This window comes from Crinia signifera, chromosome 7 (genome assembly GCF_055691185.1).
Source record: "Crinia signifera chromosome 7, ASM5569118v1, whole genome shotgun sequence".
Lineage (NCBI taxonomy): Eukaryota > Metazoa > Chordata > Amphibia > Anura > Myobatrachidae > Crinia > Crinia signifera.
Genome location: NC_139223.1, coordinates 70,084,079 through 70,111,523, shown reverse-complemented (window position 1 = coordinate 70,111,523; position 27,445 = coordinate 70,084,079). Strand labels below are relative to the sequence as shown.

The window sequence follows — 27,445 nt, the reverse complement described above, 5'->3', positions numbered from 1 at the left end:
AGAAAGCATTCGGATGGTAATATACATCATTATACCACTAATCATCCAAAAACAAGCCATTCTATATGGAGCTTTCAATTACATACTCAATTTACTTGTGATACCTTCATTGCTCATCACCATTATATATGTGTTATAAGACATATATTTTTATAGATTCAATTTTGTTTTATATATGTATATGTAATTATTAAATAGCTTTTTAAAATTGAGAACCGTCTTGTCTACATATTGGTACAGCCAGCGCTGGCACATTTTCCATTTTGTACTTCACTATTTGTTTGGGTTTGACAACCCAGTGCCAGCAGCTGTTGATAGCGCACCACCCAATTTTTTCTTTGTATTTATATTTATGCTTCTTTTATTACTTCTTAGTGCTCCTTTATTAAATTCACATTGCACATGCAGCTTTTCATTTACTAGCAAAAAGAGGATATAAAATAGGGACAGGTGAGTAGACACTATAAAATACAAGGGGAGTATATATTAAGCACCAAACCAAAATGGTACCTTTACTAAGCCTGTGCATTCTGCAGCATTGCCCTCTTTAATGATGCGCTCCCTCATCAACAGGAGGTGGGGGGGGGGGGTTTGTTAATGAGGGGGTGGGCATAGTTCATCGGAGCATAGTGTACACACTGGCAATCATTCATTATATATATATATATATATATATATATATATATATATATATATATATATATATATATATATATATATATATATATATATATATATATATATATATATAGATAATTATTTTTTTATATATATTACAGCACCCAATTAACTATTGGCCAAAATCACGATCGGTCTCCAGCGTATTTGCTCCGGTGACTGATGTTTTGGCACTGCGCGTGCATATATACTAATATATGCATGTGCAGGTCTGCCGTGAAGACGCCTTTGTCAACTTGCACAGTCGCCGAGGTATGGAGGTGGTCAGGGGTGTAGCGCATGGGAACGCCCAGCGTTTTATGGACGTTATTCGGCTGGGCAGAGTCTCAGGCGCTCGGTAAGCTACGATGTTTGCAGTTTACCGAACCAACCTGTATCAGGGCCTACATGTAGCATACAGTATGTTATCAGCAGATCCAAAACTGTGTGTGTGTAATTATATATATATATATGTACTGGCTCCGGTGCCCTCTGGCAAGAGGGGATGAGGCCTCAGCAGTATGCAGAACAAACGAATAAGCGGCACTCAGAGACTTCGGTAATGGGTATAGTGAAGAGGATATTTAATCCATGTGCATGAAGAGACTACGTTTCGGAGCTCGAGGGCCCCGTCGTCAGGTCAGTGAAAGCACTGTGTTTTCACTGACCTGACGACGGGGCCCTCGAGCTCCGAAACGTAGTCTCTTCATGCAAATGGATTAAATATCCTCTTCACTATACCTATTTCCGAAGTCTCTGAGTGCCGCTTATTCGTTTGTTCTATATGTGTGTGTGTGTGTGTGTGTGTGTGTTCTGTATATCACCACTGATTTGTAAACCAGACCTGTGCTAGCAACACCGCAGCAGACAGCGACACCCCAGGCAGGGAACAGGCACTGCATGGGTTTTCAAAGATGGCGGGTGCTAGAATGAACATACATACATACATACATACATACATATATAACAAGCTTGAAGCTACTCTGTAATATCACTGATGGCCATGTGTGTGGTACATTGCTCTCAGCAGACAATTTCACCTTGCAAGTATAAATATTAAATATAGGGTGAAACAGGGAAACTTACCAGCACAGAAGTACTGACGTGAGCGAGAGCCAAGGTTGCCAAATTTACTCTGAGAAGGAAAATGCAATATTTGAATGTCAATGAAATATTTATTGCTTTCCTTCAGCCATACTCTAATCTTCTCTCTAAATATTTCAATGGATATTACAGAAAGCAATTTTCTTCCTGCTAGAAACATATGTGCTTACTGCAATGGATGGGGAAGAAGGGCAGCTGTCACCGCATAGTACACCTATAAATATTAAACACTGGCAGCACGGTTGTACCTTGCTCTGTGCGGCCACTATGAAGACTGACAATCAGACAAGCCATGCTGCATGTCATCCACAAATACCCATCACATCTCACCCTGGGCCAGATGCACTAAGCTTCAAAAGTGATAAAATGGAGAGTGATAAACCACCAGCCAATCAGCTCCTACCTGCAATGTCACACACTGTTTAAAAAGTGTCAGGCAGGAGCTGATTGGTTGGTTGTTTATCACTCTCCATTTTATCACTTTTGAAGCTTAGTGCATCTGGCCCCATGTCTGCAAGCCAACAAATGTGGGTAACTGTGATGATTATCATTTGCTGGGCGATTTCTCTACCACCAAATCATTGTAGCAGAAAAATGGCTTAAAAACTGGTAATGGTAAGGCTCTACTTAATTTGGGATTTCTGACCAACCCCAATAAATAAATAAATAGGAAAAGCATAAACTAGAATAAAAAAAAAGTGTCACAATGCTACACCCCCTACTACAGGCATGTGGACATAGGATGTATACTTTGTAAGAACCAATATTCTAGTATTTGGAAACAGGATTACACTGCCTTTAAAAAACAAATGGGGGAATTTACTAAGATGGGAGTTCTATTTTACATGGGATGTTGCTATGGGCAACCAATCAGAATCTACTTCTTATTTATTTAGCACCTTCTAGAAGATAATAGGTAGTATCTGATTGGTTGCCCAGAGCAACACCCCTTGTGAAATATGACTCCTATCTTGGTATATTTCTCCCCAAAGAGTAGAAAGATAACCAATCAGCACGAACAGGATTTAGCGTACCCCTCTACATGCAGCCATATACCGTACTGGTCACACAGCTCTTTTAGCCTCCCCAGCTTGTCAGTGTGCCCTGCTCCCGGAGTACCTGAAACGCACAAGGGAACAACAAGTACCATTATACATGTGACTAGTCTGCAAACTGTCATTACTGTACAATTTACTTCCGGGAGATAGTGTATGTGCACAAGCTAGACTTGCTTACACTCTGTATGGACTACAAGGGAACAACGGAACAGTAATAGAAGTGGTTGTGAAGGGGCGACCTGCAGGTTACAAAGTCTAAGCGACAAATTCAGTTAGCAGTCAGGTTGACCTAAACTGACAGGCTACTACACTGCGGCATATGCAGGCATTTCTGTTTAAGCTTTCACCCCATATATATATGCAAACATGAAATAAAGGGTCTATGTACTGTATAGTCCGAAATCTCTGCAGACAGAACCTTGCTCAGGACTGATTCAGCCTATAAATTATAACGTTGTTGTCTATTACTGGGTAAAAACTGCTTCATAGATTCCAGTATCTATAACTGGGATGGGGAACCTCTGGCCCTCCAGCTGTTGTCGAACTACACATTTCAGCATTCCCGGCTAGTTTTAGCATGGGCAAATAGTACTTCTGTAGCAGGGCATGCTGGGATGTGTAGTTTAACAACAACAGGAGAGCCAAAGGTTCCAGATTCCTGATCTACTTTAGAACCACATTTGATGCACAAATGTTGAATTACTTATCATTTAGTTATAGTTAGCAACAATTAATATATATATATATATATATATATATATATATATATATATATATATATATATATATATATATATATATATATATATATATATTTTAAATGGCACTAGAACGAAGCTTAACACACCAGCATTGGCCACCAGGAGAAGAGGCAGCTTTCCAGACTGGATGTCATCTTTTAGAAGCCGATCCAGTAACGCTACATCCTGGAAGTACAGGGACATAAATAGATTATACCATTGTAATAACGTTATTTCTTAATCATTGTGTAAAGTTGTGATTTAATGTTCTAAAGCAATCTCATAATAGCTTCACTGGGTACCTGTTTAGTTTCATGGCGGCAGAGCGTGCTGCTCTAGCTATGAATCTTACCAGCTTGCCAACCTGCCTTAGTTTTCTAAGCTATGTTATCAGCGTAGCGCCTGTTTGAAAGCTGGCAGCTCGCCAGCTGCCTTACTTCTGTAATCTACGTTATCAGCATCCTACACTGACTCCGCGGCAGCCCAGCGCTGCTACTCCTAAGCTCCTGTCAAGCCTAGTGAGCGCCTCTCACACAGCACTGGCACCCGCATGATATCCTCTCTTCTGTGGAGAGGGGATCATGCAGGCGCCGGCAGAGAGGCGCTCCATCTGTGTGATACGTAGGAGTGTCTCAGATGCTCCAGCAATGAATCTGAGTAGCACGTGCCACTCCTGTCCAAAGAGGGGGTGCAGACGCAATTGATTTTCCAGTGCTCCATGTTACATACTGGCAAATGCCTCCATTTAATACCCCCACTATCCACGCCATCCTGAAGCGTAGTGAGCCCCGCGAGGGGACTCGGTACGTGTCCTCCCGACCTTTTCATACCCCCACCATCCACGTTGGTCTGGAGTTGACTTTATATAGTGTGGCAAGCAAAGCGAGCCACTGAGCCCTAAGCGTGGCGAGCGCAGCGAGCCCTGCGAGGGGACGCGGAATACATGTGAAGTTATCCGCTGCGCTCGCCACACTATATAAAATCAACTCCATGCTAACGTGGATGGTGGGGGCATGAAAAGGTCAAGAGGACGCGCAACGCGTCCCCTCGCGGGGCTTGCCATGCTTCGGGCTGCCGTGGATAGTGGGGGTGTTTCAGGAACAAATTCACACCTGCCATATCATACATCTGAGCAGTAGCTACTCAGAGGCAGGAACATATAATATGAATTGGTACTAAGAAAAACTGTAAGCATATAAAAGAAAAACCACATGCACCTGAACACTGCAAACGGGTTAGACTAAATCGTCTGACTGCCAAGGAGGTGATTAATTAACCTGTAACACCTGCACAAATTCAGCAGACCAGCATTTATAGCTGGCTAGGGAGAATGAACTCCACACCTTGTTGAGAAAGCCGCCCAGTGTGCGGCGAAACGCGTTCTGAAGCCCTGAAGTGCCGCTCTCCCGTCTCCCCGACTCCTGATACCTACCAGAAGCCGAAATTGCCTCCACGCCAAAGCTGCAGATTTCTTTCTTTTTCCTCCAACTAAAGCACAGACGCTGTGACAGAGCGCTGTGTGGGAATTGCTGCAACAGAAGGCATATAACAAAGAGACGGCTCCAGTCGGGTGAACTAAGCCGGCTGATCCGGTTCTACATACAGGTCAGCTGAGAGAGACGGAGGCAGCAAGCGCTGCTATGCACATCAGAGTCTGCTAACACTGCCCAGCGCCACGGAGTGGTAAGAGCCCTATTATTTGTGATAACAGGACGGACACTGTTCACACCATCTACAACAGAAGTCCTTGTTATCACCCATTCAGTATTTATGCTCATAAAAGCAAACGTTATTGCTGTGGACGGCTAAAGTGTGCACACTGGCCAATTATTCTAAACCTATATGGTTCAAGCAGAAGTGGACACTAACTCAATTAAAATAATTGGATTACCCTAACATATACTATCTTCCCCCAATTGGAAAGGGGAAAGAGCCCAAGCTTTTTTGTGCATATTCATCTAATGCTTACAATTGTGATATAGTGCCACTTATTGATTTTAGTGTTTTTTATATATACATATGTATTGTGATTATTGTGTTGTGTGTATGTGTTTTTAATAAAATTCATATTCTTGTTTACCTTTGAGCGCCCCACGTATTTCTCTTTTTGGTCTATTTGTTTGTGGAGGCTGGCAATCCTCCCACGTGGTTGGCAGCAGGGTTACAAGGTATACACCCCCTCAGTCTCCAGCGCCAAAGACACATTTGTTCTTTTCCAATCAGAGGCAGGAGCGTCTGAGACCCTCCTACGTATCACACAGTTGGAGCGCCTCTCCACCGGCGCCCCCATGATCCCCTCTCCACAGAAGAGAGGATATCATGCGGGCACCAGCGCTGTGCGAGAGGCGCTCACTAGGCTTGACAGGAGCTTAGGAGTAGCAGCGCTGGGCTGCCGCGGAGTCAGCGTAGGACGCTGATAACGTAGATTACAGAAGTAAGGCAGCTGGCGAGCTGCCAGGATTCAAACCGGTGCTACGCTGATCATGTAGCTTAGAGAAGTAAGGGAATTTGTCAAGCTGCCAAGATTCATAGCTAGAGCGGCACGCGCTGCCGCCATGAAACTAAACAAATACCCTTCACTGTACTTAACATTCATTACAGTGGTTCAATTATACAAAACAGCACACTAGTATCCCTCCTGTGTCTCTCTCCTGCGCTAAGCAGAGCAGCAAGTGACATGGGCCGCCCAACTAACGGGAGACATTCATTGAGTCGACAATCATTGGGTCAACATGCAGAAAGGACAACATGGGGTATTTCTCTGTTTTTTGAGCAGACATATGCGACAGGCAGTATTTTATGCCCTGCCATCCACTAGGGTGTGGTGGGAGAATAAAATAGTGTGCCGAGCGCAGCGAGGCACCATGCCCTCGCATGACGAGCACAGAAAGTCATGCAAGGGGACGGAGTGCTATGTTTTAGTGTCCATGTCAACTGTGTCGACATTTGGGTAAAAAAAAACTGAAAAATCCCTTGTCGACCTAGACCCATAGCGACCTAATGGTGGTGACCCTTCTGCATGTCAACCCAATGTTTGTCAACCAACATCTTGTAGATCTAATGATCCATACCCCAACTAACACCCCAGCCACCCACCACGGGACACTGTGACACTATTCAGTGAATATTAGTGGTACCCAAAACATATGCGAGAGATTATTGTCAGCATCATATGTTACATTGGTTTTTACATTTACTGTATGTGGGCCTTCGGTACTTATGTATTTGCCGGGCGCCCACTAAGCAAATAGCTTAGTGTGCGATTCTGCGTAAGAAAATCGCATCACATTCGATTTTTTTTGCATGCGATGCGATTTTCCTATGTAATTTATTCACTGTTTAATTTATGAGATCGCATCGCATGCAATTGCACTGCACATAAGATCGCATGCGATTTTATAGGGTGCAATGCCATTTAATTTAGTATACACTTGTATGACATACAATGGTATTTAGGCACCCCCCCCATCCACACCACCCCAAAGTGTGGCGAGCGCAGCGAGCCCCGCGAGGGGCAGTGAAATGCGTCCTCCCGACCTTTTCATACCCCCACTATCCACGTCGGCGTTGATATTAAATAGTGTGACGAGCACAGCGAGCCACCGAGCCCGAAGCGTGGCGAGTGCAGCGAGCCCCGCGGATTACGTTACATGTATTCTGCATCCGCTCGCCACGCTTCGAGCTCGGTGGCTCACTGCGCTCACCACACTATATAAAATCAACCCCACACCCACGTGGATAGTGGGGGTATGAAAAGGTTGGGAGGATGCGTTCCGCTGTGCTCCCCACGCTTCAGGGAGGTGTGGATAGTGCGGGGGTGCCCATTGTAGGTCATACAAGTGTATAGTAAATTAAATGGAATCGCACCCTAGAAAATAGCATGCGATCGCATGTGATTTTAAGTGCGGTGCGATCTGATGTGATCTCATCGCACCGCCCAAGGCCAGAGAGCAGTGAACAAATGACATAGGAAAATCGCATCGCATGCAAAAAAGTTGCATGCGATGCGATTTCCCTACGGTGTCGTATGTATGCTAATTGGGCGCCCTGCTAATACATATATACCGGGCCTTCATTACCTATTGCATAGCACGGAGATAGTCTAGGTATACAGTATATAGGATATGTAAATGTAATTAAGACTGTAATCTCCACATCATCAAGAGATTACACATTATGAAGATGTAACATTATGGCTGAAGAATGGAAATAAAAAATAAATGTGCCTAGACATCACTAAATTCTGTTATTAGAAATTACCATCTGATGCGGAGATCCAAACATTGTATTGCAAGGCACGCGACACAAGCATGACAGAGGAAGTCCAAGCTAGGGAAAGAGGAAACACTTTAAACATTATCCACTACATAGGATGACCACAGAAATGTGATGTATGTAATCTAGCACAGAGGGGCAGATGTATGAAGAATCACTTCTCCTCCCTTACCACTGCTTCATACATCTGCCCAAGTTTCCAAACTCCCATTAAATGCCATTAAAGTCCAGGTGTTAGCTACTAGAAAAGGGATTAGCCATATAACATATTTTGTAGCATTAGGGGGGTATTCAATCACCCGCAGCCATCTCCCGATAGGGGAGATGGCTGCGGGGCCCTATTCAACGCATTGAACAGGGTATCTCGGCAGAACGATCCCGACTTCACAAGCAGTCAGGCCCGTTCTGCCGAGAATGGCCGTGAAGTGACGAGTTCCCGGCCACAGCTCGTGGCCACGCCCTTTTCATCCCGCTTCCGCCTGCTTGTTCTGTCAAGCAGCCCGAGAACAGGACAGGGTCATGGCTGTCAGGCCAGCTCGACAGCCGTGGCCCATGATTGAATACCCCCAGCCCATAGTGTCTCCATTACAAATGTTTTATAGGAATTTGGACTTCCTTCTTATAGATCCTTTAATACATCGGGCCATACTGTATAAAACTTACATTAAAAAAAACTTGGTTTCATGTGGGAAACAGACTGCAGTCTTCTGGTTTCAGCTGAACAGTGCACCAACAATAGGTGCTAATGGAGACCCTGCTTGTGCAGTCACCTTGTATAAGTCAACCCCCCAAATTAAGGCCAGTTATGCTGGGGTCCAGTACTAGAGTTCCGCTAATTATTATTTTTTTTTGTAGGAATTATGACTAGAATAATAAAATGGTGTTTTTTTTTTTCCCCACCTTCCAAAATAAAATAAAAAATATTTACAAGGCTGTGTTAAAATGCTACAAAAAATAAAGTACCACAGCATCAGCCAAGTCCGGTCACTAAGGAATAAACCCTAGTCATGAACGGAATATAAGCATTCATTTTGTTTTGGATATACTCAGGGCTATTTTTGTGCAGGCTCCAGCAGGAACTGAGGCCCTTATTCTAGTTCACTCTTTCAGACAAAATATTTCTTAGATGGACAAAACCATGTGCACTGCAGGTGAGGCAGGTGTTACTTGTGCAGAGATAATTAGATTTGGGTGGGGTTTTACACCTGCCTCACCTGCAGTGCACATGGTTTTGTCCATCTAAGAAATATTTTGTCTGAAAGAGTGAACTAGAATAAGGGCCTCAGCTCCTGCTGGAGCCTGTACAAAAATAGCCCTGGATATACTGTAGTCATACATTTTTATACACAGACCGCCCCATACCTGGTTACAGAGAAACTGGCCTAGTCCAGGTCTAGAAGCAGCACTCATGTAGATTACAGGCTGTTTGTTGAAGAGAACATTAAATCCTTCTGTCGTGTAGTCATCATAGCGAGAGTGGATGACAAGTCTACACACTTTGAGAAGACCCTCTCGATCATCCTCATGGTAATAGGCGGTACCATTTTCATATCTGGAAGATAATACAGAGGTGGTCTGTATGTGCTGGTGTTCCCAGATCCTTTTATCAACAATCATTTGACTGATACAAGTAGGAGTTTCTCTATCCGTGCTACAATCAGTGAACAGAGTATTTCTCCTTTCCCCACATTCTGGCATCGGGATGACTGGGAATTGCCTACTACTTCCTTGATGTATAAGCCTTCTAGCTCTCAGTTTGTGGCTCCCTGTCTGCCTCCATTACCCTGTGGTTTTTACATGCAGCCCTCAGCAAACAGACTCCTATCGTGAAACACTCGGTGCGCGGTGTGTATTCTAATGAATTGTCTATGGCTAGCCTGACAACGCATTGCAACAGATTTATCTGTCCAGAAAGAAAAAAATAACTTTTTTCTATGGACGACTTGCTTTCACAAGCAACAGCCGGGTAAACTAAACCTGCCATCGCATCGTGGTACATCAGTTGAGGTGGGGTATACCTTTATCTTATCTGTGTACGGCCACCGGATGTCTGAAATGTGTGGTGTTTCACATGTGTAAAGTCATGTGATCTACTAAGTTGCGGAGATGGCACGGCAACCGCCGTAGTTAGTGGTCATCACGACTGTAGCATGACAAGTGTGCCGTATTCGAGCCTTGTGAAAATCACAATGTATTTTTCACGGAAAACAACAGTAAGAAAACATCAGTTTTTGACAGAACCATTACAATCCGTTGTGTGTGAAATAGCCCTATGTGTGGGCTACTTGTACTATATACAGGTTGAGTATCCCGTATCCAAAATGCTCGGGACCAGGAGAATTTTGGATAACGGATTATTCCGTATTTTGGAATATTTTAATATTTCAATGATGTATTTTGAAGTATCTTGCATTTATGCTGTATAAACACATAAAATGCACACAAATATATTTTATTACCACATAAAATACACACAAATATATTTTATTTGTTCAAAAAACAAGGTTTCAAAACATGAAACAAAATTTGTGTACTATCTCAGATATTGAATTTGAATGCCAAGCAATCATTTTCTTGCACATATATAGTGCCAGATACATATCATGTCACCAGTACTGCTGTTACAAATGTCCCCAGTGAGTTTTTAGCAAAAAAAAATAATTTTTTTCACTTTCTGGAATGTATGGTTTTCGGAATAATTCGGATAACGGATACTCGGATACGGGATACTCAACCTGTACTTCTATACATATGCTGAAGATGCAGAGTAACAAAACAGTGCTCTAACCCTAAGCAGTCTATCATAAATAGTGTATTAGTATAGACAAAGGTAACAACTACCTGTAAATGTATGCAGGATGCATATCCTGTTTGCTTTAATAAGTGAGCACTTGTATTAACACATGAAGTGTAATAAGAGAGCAGTCCTATATCAGCACGGATGTCTGGTTTAGCCTACTTGTATAACTAGGGCCATATCTACAGGGTAGATTACTCCTGGACTGTAATGGGGTCAACACACTTAGCAATTCCCCAGCATTTTCAAAGCATTTTTATCACTATATTGCTTAGAAAATGCCCCTACATCGCTCCGTGTGTAGGGGCATAGGGGATAGTGATGCACAGCCCCACGCATCGCTATCGCCCCAGAAAGAAATATCCAGCATGCTGGATAAATCTATAAATCGCCGATGTCAGGGCGATTATAGATTTCATGGAGCACACTGTGCAAAGCTGTGCAGTGCTGAGCGATCTAGCATCGCTCATCTCCCAGTGTGTAGGTCCCTTAAACTCAGGTCTTCATTGCCGAAGGTACCTGAACAGTCTGCAGAGCCACAGCGTGGTGTCCGATAGAATCCTGGTGGTCAGTTTTCGGAGTCTGTCTTTGTCCAGTACGGAGATGTATGCTGCTAGACTATGCCCCAGCAGTGCCATGTGACCCTGTTCTCCAACATTTTGAATCCTACTAAAGAAACAAAACCAGTACAACATAGAATATCACATGTGGAAAGTTTAGCAGCTTCCAAGACACAACAAGACTTAAAATAAATGGCAACGAAAACCAGTATTTAACCTGACTAAACTGTACGGCTCAGGGGTCCCAACCGTACCAGCTGTGTTGTATTCCTTTTATCCCTGTGTGATACTTTAACAATAAACCTGATAAAAGTCAGTGACTCATTTCCGATGACTGACATTTGTGAGTGCCAGCAAATACATCGTTGCCACTTGACCTATTACAGGCACACGAGGACTGGAGTGGAGCCTAAGCTCTGTAAATCTGACACAAAAAACTAATAATGTATAGGATTACAAAGCACTTCCATGCAATCTAGAACACTGTAGCAGAAAAACATTCTGAAATGCATAAAACAAGGGTTTAGCTGGAAAATATATGAGCATTGAGGAAGAATGATAATACAAAGCTGACAGACATACATGACAAGTGAACAAAATGCCTTATTTATGAGACCGTGCCCGTCTATCAGATCATGAGGAAGATTAAATTCCTTTTCCCGTGACTGAGTGATTGCACTGGAAAGCATTGTAGGGCTCTGTCAGTGGAGGAACAACGCAGTGATGCTTTTATTGCCAATTTAAACATTCGTTTTTCCCCCTCAGAGTTTTTAAATCACTGAGTGAATGGTTTTATCATTTCTAAATACACTGGGTAATATTGCTTATCAGGGCACTCTTTAAACGGTCAATAAATGAATATGTAATAAAACAACTTTTCATTTGTAATCTAAAACCCTAATTAACCATCACCGACTGGTTTTACCAATGTTGCATTAACACTTTTAAGGGGAAAAGATAGATGTGAGCAATGTGCAAAATATCCACTAAAAATTCCAGTGTGTCTCGCATTTGTTATATAAATTCAAATACTGTGTAAAAAAAAAAAAATTGTTTTTCCTATATAATAGGTAAACATTACAGGTCAATATGAATAAAAATGCTTGGGAATTTTTACACATTTGAAAAATTCCCTTGGCACTCAAAGGGTTAAGGGCAGTTGTATCATGCTTCAAAAAGTGATAAAGTGGAGGGTGATAAACAACCAGCCAATCAGCTGCTACTTGCCTGTAACATGGCAGGTAGGAGCTGATTGGCTGGCTGTTTATCACTTTTTGCAGCTGGATACATCTGGCCTTAAATTTTTGGAAGCATTAACGTATCGTGGAGCAACTAGTCAGCATTGTACCATTATATTATTAGAATTTGATATACAGTATAAGAATGAGTGGGGGCAACAATCATTTTCACCAACTTCTTTCTACTTTGAAGAGGAATATATTTTACCCCTATTGCGTGCAGGTTTTACTGTGATTGCATATTGAATGCTTAATGTATATATTTTAGATAAATAAAATTATGTTTTATTATAAATTCATTTATTGACAGTTAAAAAGTGCAGTGAAAAGCAATCTGGTCTTTGCTGGCCTCTTTGCAAATTTGTTTTCCAGTTACTTATACTGAATTTTCGGTGCACCACCAACCATATACTTTCTCTGTGACTGGAAAGATAGTGCCAATGTTGGTTTCTTTATAATTATCTTGTACATAATGAATCCAGTCTTTGCTAATCAGTCTTCAACTTTTGATTAGAACATATGGCAATATGGGATAGCCTGCAATATGGAGGCTGCACAGGAAGTTCTGTCAGTATGCCAATTGTTCACAAGGCAGAACCAGGTTGGATTTTGCTATGTTATTCCCCTCCAAAAAAAGATACACTTTAAAGAGTTTGGACAGATTTGTTTTATAGAAGAGAGTCCAATCATTCTTAGGATAGAGAGGATAGAGAGCTGTCCTCACTCAACTCATAAATTATACCCCAGCTGAAGGAGTGTTATTTTTTTCCATTGGAACCAAAAACCTTATTTAGTGGAGAACATCTCTAGAGGAGGCCCTTATACTACAGATGTGCAACTACAAGGAATGTATCAGTTTACATTGGTGTGCAGTTGTGGCTCTCCAGAGGAGGGGCTGCAGCACAGTCCAAAATTCAAATAGAGGAGCCACGCCCACTGCCAGTGAGTCAGTTTGGAATGGCAGTTGCTGTAGCTTCCCTATTCGAATGTGGAACTGTGCTGCAGCCCCCCTGGTGGTATGTATATACCTGGAACATATGACTGTTAAACAAAGCTACCCAAAGAATTTAATTTGGTTATGTGAGAGTCACCTAAACTATCTGGTAAAATCAGCACTTTCATTAACAGTGGAAGGAACCAACATTTTGGTGGTTGAATGGCTGACAATTAATAAAGTCTGCCATTCCGGCTTTAAAACGCAAACTATGATAACTGTTCTAGAGCCCTAAAGACAGACTGATTACACAACAAATAAGTCTATCCAAAGGTGGAGATGCCAATACTTACCGATAGGACTGTGTATCCTCCTCTTCATCTTCATACATGAGGGTCTGCACCAGCTGCAGAATGCTCACCATGTTCTGACCACTGAAAGGATAAGTAAATAAAGGTTTCTTTACACAGGTTTATCCTCACACCTAGTTGGCGTTGCTCACTTTAAACCTATGGTGATGTCTTACAAAGGGACGGGGGCCTGTTTCAGAGCATAGAAACGACAGGCACATCAGGCAAGCGCCTTAGCTACTTCTTGTGCATTCCATTTCCCACAAAAGAACCAGATTGTGTAATACAAATTCTGCCATATACCAAAACCCAGGTAGAAAGAAAGTGACCCATTTATAAATGAGCTAAGTGCTGGCACACTATAAAGCATGCATAACTCAGAGGCCTTATAAATTAATGTCTGACATATAGTTCACTACTCAGCCTCATAAGAATGTTACAATAATCCAATTACGTAATATCACAAGCAATATGTAGTAGCCTGTGAGGTGCAGGCTGTTCGGGAATTTCTTTCACATGGTATATACATGGGCAAAGGTGCCTATTCCTCACCACTAGGGATCCCGGGATTTGGACCTAAAATTGCAACAATTTAAATCCTGGGATTAGAGTTTCCAATTCCAGGATTAGACTGCGAAGCGTTATGTGGTCAGACCTCCCGGAAGCTCCACCGTGCCCCTTCTGCCCGCCCCGATTACATGAGTAAATGTGCAGCACAGGGGAGTTTTATTTATTAGGGAGGCCAATACCCTGAATCCAGAGATTAAGTATTTTCCAAATCCGATTCCCTGGATTGAAAAAATACTAAAACGTATTTACGTTCCTTGCCTCATTCAAAACGTAGTATTTTAACCAGATCATATTTTCGTATGCAATACACAAGTCATTATACACTCTCCTGTATTACATTTATGCTATCTACTGAGCAGGTTAAATATTAACGAAAATGCACAATGGAGGAACATCCTATGTACCGATAGGAGCAGGCGCAGAGTGTGCTTACCACCATTCCTACCATATCTAACTGTAAGGAGGTGCCACGGGCTCTGAGTTTTATCCCATGGCATTTTCCATTACCTCTAGCAGGAATTATCTGGTGGGGAGGGAGGGGCACATACAACACATCTATTCTTCCAGAAAGATGGTCTTATGATCTTGTGTGCACACATGATCTTAGCCAGTATGCTGGGAGTTGCAGATCTAACAATAGATCTTATGAGAAATTACACACATAAAGGTGCCCATACACACGCTGCGATAAATGGGTGCGATGCGATGTGCACATCACATAGCACAAAGTATGTGCAGCCGCATCAAATCTAGGCCAAAAAACACATTGCTTTAACACATCGCATGCTTTATGTACTAGATGTAATGGGCAGCTTTAGATTTATTGTGCGTCTCAAGTGAAAATGTGTCTAATATCTTAACCCTTTGAGTGCCAAGTGACTTTACCAAAGAGGTGTGAAAATTGCCAAGCAAACATTTTTATTCCTCATAATGACCTGTAATGTTTACCTTACATAATCTTTTTTTACACATTTTTCATTTAAATACATACAACAAATGTAAGCAATGTTGGCATTTTTAGCAGATATTTTGCGCATCTCTCAGAGAGATGTTGGCACTCAAAGGGTTAAGATTCCAAAACGTCCTGATGTATGGCCACCCTATAGCTGGGTACACATTAGATGACGTTTTGAACAATTTGCGGACTATGACGAATCATAACGGTAATATTTTCAAATAGTCCAATGTATACATTCTAGGTTGCGGACTATGTGCACTCCATCAGTGACATCTTCCATCAAACCAGCAATTAGGGCCGACAGGAGACATTGCTAGCAAAGGCCATTCACTTGCGATCTTGTTGGGCGCAAACGTCGTTTAGGGTTTACCTAACTTAAGAAACAACCTACAATTGTTGTGGTGGGGTGATTGTTTTAATATAATTTTTTCAGAGATAAAATTCATAGAAGAAAATGGCAAGAACTGGTACTAGCAGGTCAGAGATTAAATACAACACATTAGTCCAGGCCGCAAAATAATTCACTGGATCCCCCCTCTCCCCCCACCTATGGGAAAGACTGCACTGGTCAACACCATGCATCAACTAGTATGTGCAAACCAGCCTGGCAAAAATGACCAGTGAGCTGACAACACTCACCTTCCCTGCAGAGGTCCAGGGATATCTTTCCTTGTGTCCTTTTCATCTTCTGCTGACCTATTAATGACAAAATAAACATACATAAGACAATCAAAACAGAAATAGTAGTCAATTAAAATCTAGGAGGTGCCTTCAGGCGAAACCTACTAGTACAATATAATAAGCTTACTGGCTTCTAACATTTGGAATGTGACAATTCCGGAGTGGTTGCTCTTGTATGTATTTACAATGTTTATCAGCAAGCTATTTACATTTAAATTCTCCATCTCTTAGGAAAATGACTTTTCCATACCTTAAACTGGAAAGCCATTGCTGGGTAAAGCAGAGGATACTGTATTTAATCTCTGATCTGCTAGTACCAGTTCTTGCCATTTTCTTCTATGAATTTTATATTGTTGAAATAAAGAACTTGTAATCAGGAATTACCCCGGCCATGTTCTCTTACCATCATTCCCTATGTGCTGCAGACGGTTTTGGTATAAAAAAAATCTACACTCATATGGTCGACCACTAAATGGTCAACAGTCACAAGGTTGACAGGGTTAAATGGTCGACAGGGTCCAAAGGTCATCATTCAAAAGGTCAACAGGTAGGGCATGAAATACCACCTGGCGGAGCATGTCGGCTCAAAATTTAGTCAAAAAACGCATGTCGATCTATTGACCCTGTCAACTTATTGGCCATGTCATTCTATTTATTGAACCTGTCCAGATACCGCTGCAGACATAGGGGTGTATTCAATGATTTGTGAGAGCTGTGACAGCGAGCAGGGTCAGTATTCAACTGACCCCCCCCTGCATACACTGTATGGCGTATGCAGCCGTTGAAACAGCTAGACTCACAGCTAAATGCAGTGGGCTCCGTGCATTAGCCACGAGCCTCGCTGTTTGGGGGATTTCCCTGCGGCATTAAATAGGGTGAGCAGCCGGCGCCGGGGTTAAACAGTGAGGATCACTTGTTTCACCCCCTCGCCAGACGCATTGAATACACCCCATAGCATTCACGTGAAATTCTTCCTGTAGGCATTACTATTGACAGACAAACCAACAGGCTAAACTACTTTGACATTTTTAAATATGTATATATATTTGTACAAAAACGGTTTATTGTACAAATAATATACATGCCATGTATGCTTAGATTTTGGATCAGTCTTATTGCCCATACTGTATCAATTAAATGTACATTACATGAATAAAGTTTTACTTACATAACAAAGGAGAAAGCAATAAATACTGATCAGCAAATATAAGTTACTTAATTAACATTAAAATGTGTAATATTCTACATACTCCATATTTTAGTAAAATTTCGAAGAATATTGCACATTACAATTTATCAAGAATCAAACAAGGATTTTAGAAGTTTTTTTTTTCCATTTAAAATAAATACTAGAACTTTATCACAGATCATATTTAAATATCACTTTGCAAATAAGGGGGGGGGGGCATTAAATTCAATATTGAATAGTGCTGGAAAGAGTGCCTAGAGCTATGTAATTGCAGGTAACCACAGCTAAAGAATGCTATTTAGTAGCTGTAAATGGTACTCTACAACTTAAGCGCCTGGTGCAATGCTGTTATTGCAACTCACATTGCGGCATTAGTGTGGTCAGATATCGGCTCATACCTCATGAGGGTGCGTACAGAAGGCCTCTAGTCATGAGATTACAGAGATAGCTCGGAACACTTATTCCCGGCAAAATTCAATAGCGCCCTTAATTGAATCACCCCCAATATAACACTGTCCTCTATTTTACACAGCCCCAAAATAGTGCAGCACTTTAAATCTGAGTAAAACAGAGGTGGTGAAACATGGGATCTGATTATTGGTACAAAACCATTTTCAGCAGTAGCAGTAGGTGCCCTGGCAACCTTGGCTTAAGTAACCCGTAACCAGCTTCTGTGTCTATTACTTATGCTCCGTACACACGGTTTGATGTGGTTTACTTTGCTTTTGTTTATATATACGAAAATGTTATTTGAAATGGAGTGGAAATCGAAGGCATTCTATTACATCCCGATGTGTGGCATCAAAATCGAATAGACTGTGCATGCGAGACTATATAGTACATATACTAAATAGTCCAAATTTAATGTATTTGCCTTGCTGTGTGATTCAGACAGACAATCACACAGTGTGTACATTCCTTAAACGTCTGACTGTTTTGATTCCACCTCTGTGACAAGATTTTTATATTTTACAGATGGCCCAGCTTAGGTGTATTTGAAACATTCACTTTATACAGCCTTTAATAACGTCATTCACTATATAGTGTCAATAAAATATATCTGGTAATACTGCAATAACAATTTATAAGCCAATCAGCAGTTCCCAGTGAGAAGCCTAATAATTGTGTTTGCAATCATAAAGTGTCTAAGATTTTATTTTAAAAGAGTAAAGAAAAGTGTATGAACAAATACATGGTATTCCAGACATATAATACGGTCACAGTGATCTTGGTCTATGGGAGTTTAAAGCACAAGATCCTGTAGCTATTGCAACCAAATATAATCTCTTTTACACCCAACCAAACAACAGGTCATGAACTGAAGCTGTAAAACCACACAATGCTGTATCATGTCTGCCAAGAAGAGACTGTATATTTAAAATAATTAACATGGAATTACAATTTTTAAACAAGTTCTTTGGAATATTGGGTCTAATTGACAGTTTGGCACAGCTCCTGCACCACATGCAGATTCCCGATGATCGAGAATACGTGGCTGCACAAGGCCTGTTGACAGGCTGTGGCATTGGGGGGATGAGGCAAGGCTACATTCCCAGGGACAGGGCGTGTCGCTCTGGTCTTCTGGGATTGGAAAGCCTGGGGTCTGCATGTTACCACACAGATTTCCTGGCTCCAGTGTTCAGCTGAGTAAGCTGGCACTGTGGAAAATTGCAACTAATGGTAGCCATGTTGGATTCTAGCTTGCAACATTGTCTCTTCTACTGAGACATCTTATGCATGGCTCTTTAAAGAGTTATATAATATAAATGTATTTCTGTTCTGGGCGTCACTGTACGGACATATAAGAAAACAGAGTCATAGGGAGTGCAGCTATAAATGTCGGGAACATCAAGGGACACATCTGTTGTGCTGCCAGAAGTTATTTTAGTTTAAAACACTTCCTGGAGTGGCTACACCTAACTATGATGGCTGTACAAGGAACTGCTATATGGTAATTGTTGTTTAATGAATTACCAGGTTGTCAGAGAGGAGCAAACATACCTCTGGCCTTCCTCCAGCATCTTCATTGCTTCATTAAGATTTTTCCCCATTTCTGTCAAGGTTGGGTCCACCATCTACACAAAGAGCAAGAGCAAAAAAATCATAATGTAACATTAAAGAACCATCCTACTGCTATTATAGGCTTCTATGTAGATCCTGTATATGTTAGTATATAACACAATATCAAATGACTAGGCTAGAGTAGACATGTATCCTGTTTGGTAAAGTGTCATGATTGTGTAATTAGACATGAAAGAAAACAATGTCTCAAAAATCAGCTAATGACGCATGGCAGGATAAATGTGTGCCACAAAATCATTTTTACTGGCTTGCTTACACATATAAGAAATACAAAACCTAGATACATGGGCATACCTACAGTACCAATGCTTTTCTTAAAGGATAACAGGGCAGATGTATTAAGCCTTAAGAAGTAATAAATGCAAGGGTGATAGAGAGATAATCATCCAGCCAATCACCTGCTAACTGCCATGTTACAGCCTGTGTTTGAAAAAAGTCAGAAGGAGCTGATTGGCTGGATGTTTATCTCTCTTTATCACCCTTGCATTTATCTCTTGTTAAGGCTTAATACATCTGCCCAATCGTGTCGGTATCCAGTGACTGGTGACTGGTCATGCCCCCAAAACTGTAGGGCTCTGAAAAACAATTGAATAGCTCAGATAGGTGCCCATTACTTATCAAAAAAATAAATAAATTAAATTGCCCCCTGAAAGGGGGAATTCTAATTTTAGGACATACTAAAATTGTGTAAAATGATCAGGGGATTTTGGGATCTCTGTATAGTAGTCATGTTACCGAAGTCAGTTCAACAACATTATGAATTATGGGCAGTACGGATGGTGCAATTGTTAGCATTACTGCTTTACAGCACTGAGGTCATGGTTAAATTCCCACCATGGTCCCATCTGTGTAGGAGTTTGTATATTCTCACTATGGCCATTATTCTGGTTCACTCGCAAAGGCAAATTCCTTCTCAAATGGACACAACCATGTGACTGGCAGATGTAACTTGTGCAGAGAGAGTTAGATTTGGGTGGGGTTTTACTTAAAAGGAAGATCTATTGCAGTGTAAAAATAAAGTAGCCAGTGTTTACCCTGCACAGAAACAAAATAACTCACCCAAATCTAAACCTCTCTGCACGTTTTACATCTGCCGCCCTGCAGTGCACATGGTTTTGTCCATCTGAGAAGGAATTTGCCTAAGCGAGTGAACCAGAATAAGGGCCTATGTGTGTGTAGATTTTCTACAGGTGCTCCGGTTTCCTTCCACATTCCAAAGCTATACTGCTAGGTTAAGTGACTTAAACAAAATTAACCCTAGTGTAAATGTTTGCGCATATGGTAGGAAATATAGATTGTAAGCTCTGCACAGCACTGCAGAATACGTGCGCACTATGAAAACGGGATCAGTATGAAATCCCAGCGGTCGGAGTCACGACGATTGAAATACCGACGCAGGAATCCCAACCGCCGAAATACCAACAAGGGGGGGCTGTGGATCACACCCCCTTGCGGGCTTGCTGTGCTCGCCATGCAGTGGGCCCAGTGCCTTGCTACGCTCGGCACACTATTTTATTCTTTGGCGTGGACACCCATAGAGGGACAAAGTGCCGGCATTGCGGTGGTCAGGATTCCGGCATCGGTATTTCAACCGCATCCTATGAAAACAACAGTAGCATAATAATATTCTCTGCACAGCACTGCGGAATATGTGTGCGCTATGTAAAACAACAAACAACAACAGCAGTATAATAGTAATATTCCATTGTCCAAGGATTTACAGTTCTAGGAACATCTGGATGTTTAAAACCACTTTACACCATACCTTAAAAGGCATCTTACTGAAAGATTGCCCCACAGGAGCTAAAAGGGCCAAACCCACTCTTGCCCATTCTGCTGGCTTATAGGTTAATTTAACAATACTAAAACTATGCACATATATACTTACAATGTACAATTACACAACATGAAGTTAAGCTAAAAAAATATATTGCGTTTCATAAAACAAAGACTGAAGAGGTATTTTGAGTTAATCCAAGATGTGTTTTGTTAGATACTCAGATAAGGTAAAGCACATTGCATCAAGGCCAGGCATTCCCAACATCGGTCCTCAAGGCACACTGTATGATTACAGCCGCTGCCAATACAACCTTGTGGGGTACGGACATCGGCAAGTGCATACACAGTTGCTGATACTGGTTGGGGAAGGGGCAGCGGCCATGCTGCATTTTGCAGCATGACCCTCATTTACAATGTATTCCCTCATGTATGGATGACGGAAGGGGTTGTTACCAAAAGCCAAAATGAGAGATATTGTAATTGATATCACCTGGTGTGCACGGATAGGGTCCAGGTTTTAGCGGCACCCAGGCTTAAGCACAAGTGACAAGTAGTACCTTTTTATTTAACGGTCTGTGCTGAAGCCTGCATACTACTAAAACCTTTCACTGTTATGTGTGCCTTGAGTACTGAGGTTGGGAATGCCTGATGCAGACTATAAAAAAAGTTGTATAACATATCCAGGGAACATCCAAGGACATATGCAGGGACTATGCAACGGCTTACACAGCAGAAGGGCAAGAGAGCGCTTTGACAGCCAAGGTCACTCCTGGGAGACATCTAGTGTAAATCTTAAGATCTATTTTGCCTTTAGACTTATTAAGCTTTGAAAAGTGAGAAAATGTAGTGATAAAAGAACAACGTTCAGCTCCTAACTGTCATTTTTTAAACCCCAGCTGGGTAACACGGCAGTAAGGAGAAGATTGGCTTGTAGCTTATCACTCTCCGCTCTAATAAGCTTAATATATCTCGCCATTAGGGAGCAATTCAACTTTATTGGGTGGCGGATTGGTCATCAATCGGCTACAATGCTACAAAGCCTAATGCTGAGTACACAGTGGGCGATAAATCATTAACGATATGTAGTACATATTTAGTGTGTGATTGTGTAGACTAGATGTAATGTTGGTACTCCTATCCTTTTGATCCTAGTAGGCCAGCCCCCTATTTAAATGAAGCTTCAATCATGCAGCAGATGGATTGTATGACAGATTGTGAGTACATTGTGTTTCCAAAAACAGGACTGCTGGGAAATTGAAGGGAAATTGGACACAATTATAATAGACCGGTCTTTCTGATGTATGGCCACCTTAAGATTGACAAGATAGAAGATCGGCAAGCATTTAGTTGACAATGGCAAGGTCGACAGTCAAAAGGTCGACATGAGTATTCTCTGTCTTTTTTGTAGCAGACTTCAGCCGATAGGCGGTATTTCATGCCCAGCCATCCACTATGGTGTGGTGGGAGAAAAAAAATAGTGTGTGTGTCGAGTGCAGCGAGGCACCGTGCCTGATGCATGGTGATTGCAGCAAAGGATGCGGTACCCTTTAGACAATGTCCTTGTTGACTATGACATTCGGGACAAAAATAAATAAATAACTCCTTCTCCCATACGGACTTCTTTAAGTTCCTTCAACTTAGGCATTGGCTATTTGATAAAACCCCAACCCCTCATACTGTCCCCACTCTCCCCCTATACATTCAGAATAAATTAACATTTGCGAATAGTAGAGGGGGTATCACCTGGTGGTTTAATCTACAGCTAGAACCAGCGGGATTTGTAAAATTTCCCTCTTTACTGAAATGGGAACCGAATCAATTAGTGAAGAAGAGGAGTGGCACCAAATATTTCAAGTTTGTTTCAAGGTATCTAAATGTATTTCCCATACCGAACAATATTATAAATTACTCCACCGTCTATGTGACTCCAGTATTGCTGCATAAATTCAGCCCAGCTAATTCTAATCTTTGTTGGCGAGGTTGCGGATATGTGGGCTCCCTATTCCACATATTCTGGGAATGCCCATATGTCTCCAATTTCTGGACTGCGGTGTTTGTACTAATCTCAACAGTTTTAAAAATCCCTATTTCCCCGACTCCAAAATTGGCTATTTTTCACCTAATGAAAGATATATTATAGGCCATATTTTGATCACACCTAAAACCTTGATGGCACAGTACTGGCGTTCCACCCGAATCACAACAATCGAACAAGATGTTCAAAGCCACTGCGAATATGACACCGCTGGAGTGCGCTACTCTCCCTCGACCTCCAATCCATTGATCAAGTGGCTTGGCTGGTCTGAGTACTGGACCACTAGAACATAATTCATACTCAGAGGTTATGGTAATGGCCTCTATTTTAGTCCATAGTTTAGCCTCTCTATTCTACTAAGAAATGTTGAACTAAAAATACATATAGTCCTCGCTTCCCCGTAGATAAGTCGATGGGTGGATGGCGGAGTTACCAACGTTTCAAATGTATATTTTCACATTTTTCGTCAGGGTGTCACCCTGACAAAAAATTTGAAAATATACATTTGAAATGTTGGTAACTCGTGCGTCCAGCCTTGCCATTTATATTGTGGGAGTGCCGCCATCCACCTATATATATATGTACGTGAATGTGTCAATGTGTGTTCTTCCTTTACTTGTCCCTCCCCTATTTTATTTTTCTTTCTGTACCCTATTATTTGTTCAGTAATGTAAAAAACTAATGTTGAAAAATGTAAAAAAAAAGTGAAAACCTCATGCCGACCTAATGCTTGATGACCTTCCAATCCTGTCGACCTTAGCCATATCAACCTATCCTAGGGTGTCGACCTAAGCCCTATTGACCTTCACTGGTCGACCCAATGCATGTCGACCCATACCCACTTAACTATACAGGAATTCAACGTTTTGTACACGGTCATATATCAGCGCTATAGATACAATAATGATGTTGCCAAGTGGGCAGTGTGGCTTTTTTTCTTGGGTACGTACAACACCGTGAAACATTTTGAAAAATGCCATATCCTAGGCCACGTCGCTCGTTGCCGATCTATAAGGATGCAATCACATGAGGAAAAAGCATATAAATGGAACACACCTTAGGCAAGCAGAGTAAATAGAATGCAGTGTGTTCTAGGTCTCCTATTACACTACAGTGCCTGCACTGTACAGCTCTATAGCATGCACTCATCCTGCTTGTACGCGTGTGTCCAGCAGAATTTGAATACTAAATGTACAAACAATTGTTACTCGACGCACATTAGTCTGACTTTACTAACCACAAGGGGGGGGGGGGACTCATTATCTGCACCTTGCTTAGTCTTAATTTCTTATTCTCATAGGCTCGTGGCAGTGAGGAGCTGAAGGAAGCGACATTATCTCCTTTAATCTTCTGCTCTTTGTACCCTGTACACCCATGGAGAACTAGAATCACTGGTTTGTGCTTCCAACGGACATTATTTTTAGCAACAAAACATGTTACTCAGGTCAGGCTTGCACCGCGGTATACAATCCTGTGTAAGGCTGGGAGAGGAACACTGTCCTCATTAAAAATGTATTGTATTGCTATACACATTATGATGCAGATTTAAGTAGACCAGGAAGAACTGGTGTGCTAGAGAAATATTCCAGCACTATAATAGCAGCAGCTGGAGACAGACCACGTTTAAGCAGGATTTACAGCACCGTCAAAATGTAACGCACTATCCCACTATGTTAAATAAGTCTGGATAAATGTAATCCTTCTGCTCTGAGAACCCAAGTCGCTGCCTTGCATATGTAGCATAACCCAGCAACCATCATCAGGTAATATGGGGTCAGTACTAATGCTGGGAACACAAGGATATAGATTGATGAACAGGAGATATAGCTGTAGGCCCCGTCGGTGTGCCCAGCTGATACAGATCGGGATTCTAATGGAAACCAATTATTATTAGTTAACATGCAATGAGATGTGTCCAAGAAAATGCGGCCGAAGGGAAGAGAAAACATTCGGTGCTACCGACCATCAAGTGATTCCTATACCCTTCGGAAATGACTGACTTATTCCCACCACTATCCAGCGAGGCAGTGGTGGGCACAGACGTCAGCCACCCGTCCTGGGTTTTTATGGGGACGATCACAAAACACTGCCCGTCCGCTCCCGCCCCTACCTGTGCAAATGCCTCGGCAAGTGTTTCGAACAGGGGGTCTGCACATGCACAAATATGCAGAACCCCCATCATCGTAACAGGGCTGAAATCGGCCCCATCTGATCCAAGCTGAGTCACCCAAGTATGCAACCACTCCGCATTACTGCCATGTATACCACGATTCCCCTTACACAGATCAGGTCACCATGGGATGGTACAGTGTCAATGAAAGCCCAGTTGGCAGTACTAGTTAATTGGTTATTTATTATTATTACCAGTTATTTATATAGCACACACACATGCCACTGTGCTGTACAGAGCGTATTTGGCAATTCACATCAATCCCTGCCCCAATCTATATTCCCTACAAGCAGACACATTCACACTAGGGTTCATTATTGTTGAAAGCTATTTAACATATAATATTTTTAATTGTGGAAACTACCTGTAGTCCCTAGAAAAAACCCATGCAAGCACGGGGAGGAATAACTAATGATTATTTTAAACCATTAATTAGGTTAAATAGAGCAATATTTTAAGAATACCTAAATAATTAAAAGAAGAAGGGGATGAAGAGGGGGATGAAGTGATAGAAGGTTTGAGTCTGTCAAAATGAACACCCTCCACACACCCAGACATTGATTTGTAGAAGCACATCCAGATTTAAGCCCCATATACATAACCCAATCCCCATCAACACTGATATTCACAGCGGCGGGGACCTGGCATACACACTTGCTAATGCCGATGGGGGTAATGTTGCAGGATCTCCCTCGTCGGTACATGCAGGCCAAGGGAGGATGTCGTTAACGATGCACGGAAGTATGCATCGTAAACCATATACAGTGTACTCACTAGAGCAGTGATTTTTAACCGTTTTACCTTGCGGCACACTAAATAAGATTTAAAAATTACCATGAGATCCCCACAGGGAAAAAAAAAAACCCACTATTAGCCCCCATATAAAAAACAAACTGGTGATGGCTGTAAACTGATTTGGGCATCTACAGATCTGGGGGCAGACTGGAGAACAGCTCAAGGCACACTAGTGTGCCACGGCACAGTGGTTGAAAAACACTGCACTAGAGGATATAGTAAAAAGATATTGCTCAGAAGGCCTTTTATGAGCGATATATTTTACTATATCCTTTAGTGTGTGTATGGGGCTAAACTGTGCACTTAGTGGACCACCAAGGGACGGCAAGGGAGAACCAGAATGGTCAAGCTTGCATAGGGGTCAATCCAACTCCAACTGCAATGACTTTATGACAGCTCGCGAAATGTGCAACTTCAGGTGCTGCTGCCAGCGTACAATTGCTTTGGCAATGGCACATATGCCCTTCATGTAGAATAGTATTGGAAACTGAATATACTGGTTGAAATGATTTTAACTGGGCAACTGCCACCAGACAGACAGTGTTATTTTTCTTCTCATCTGTGGAAGGTTTTGGCAGCTGGCGGATGTGCAGCCCGATTAGGAGGACTTCAGTGCAGAAGGCAGGGAAGAAGGGAACAGAGCAGAACAGGGAAGGGGCAGAGAGTGGGGCAGGGGAGTGAGCTCTGGCACTGCATTATGGGTAATGTCTGGGTACCATGCCTGGACACTACTACTTGCCGGTGCAGCTGGTTGCCAGGATTATCTGTGAGTTGGGTTTTTCACAATGAACAATAAGGCCCAGGCATTGCTCATTGTTAAATACAAAGATTACACAGTTTGTATGGGCACGAGAAAGCAGCTGAGGGCTTCACACTATAATTAGACAAACTGCTATATCAGCCCTAATAAATACCACCTTTTACCATTACAAAAGAATGATAAATCACTTACCACTCATTGTTAAATGTGGCACTTGGAAACATCATGCATCCCATATTAAAATTGGTTCTAGCTGCTTTAGCAGTAGATAAAAATATAATCAAAAATAGACACAAAGAAAACACTGTTGAAAAGCAATAGTGTATTAAAAGTCAAGTGAGATCTCCAATCAGGGCTGTTGTCATGCGGATTATCAGGATTTATGGAAGTGCTGACAAGACAGCAGTGCCACACTTTTCTCCACAGCAGTTGTCAACACGCAGTCATAGTTCTGTGACTGAAGCAGAACTAATTCTATTTATAATGTCAGAGATTACTGTTTTAACAGCAACAGTCATCTTGAGTTGCCAGAGACTTTAGAAGTATTTAATGAGTTTTGATTTTTAAAAATCAACTGCTAATACAATTAGCAATTTCACTTTGGTACTTTTAGATACAATACTGTGACACATGGAAAATTCTTAGGGGGTGATTCAATTGATTGCAGCATCCTCAACTTGGAATCTAAACTAATGGATGTCCAGCAAAGCAAT

General features: G+C 41.8%; 1 protein-coding gene across 1 annotated transcript in view; it reads right to left on the bottom strand.

The window, feature by feature from the left end:
• The window catches only part of PDXDC1 (pyridoxal dependent decarboxylase domain containing 1), an 86,905-nt gene that overhangs the window by 21,898 nt on the left and 37,562 nt on the right, over positions 1-27,445 (bottom strand). Inside the window, exons 2-10 of the mRNA XM_083153304.1 lie at positions 19,113-19,186; positions 15,881-15,937; positions 13,717-13,797; positions 11,151-11,300; positions 9,197-9,386; positions 7,820-7,888; positions 3,667-3,745; positions 2,796-2,880; positions 1,744-1,792 (exon numbers count right to left, since the gene is read on the bottom strand). Of these exons, the coding sequence (XP_083009430.1) occupies positions 1,744-1,792; positions 2,796-2,880; positions 3,667-3,745; positions 7,820-7,888; positions 9,197-9,386; positions 11,151-11,300; positions 13,717-13,797; positions 15,881-15,937; positions 19,113-19,186 (834 nt within the window). The remainder of the gene's footprint in view (positions 1-1,743; positions 1,793-2,795; positions 2,881-3,666; positions 3,746-7,819; positions 7,889-9,196; positions 9,387-11,150; positions 11,301-13,716; positions 13,798-15,880; positions 15,938-19,112; positions 19,187-27,445) is intronic.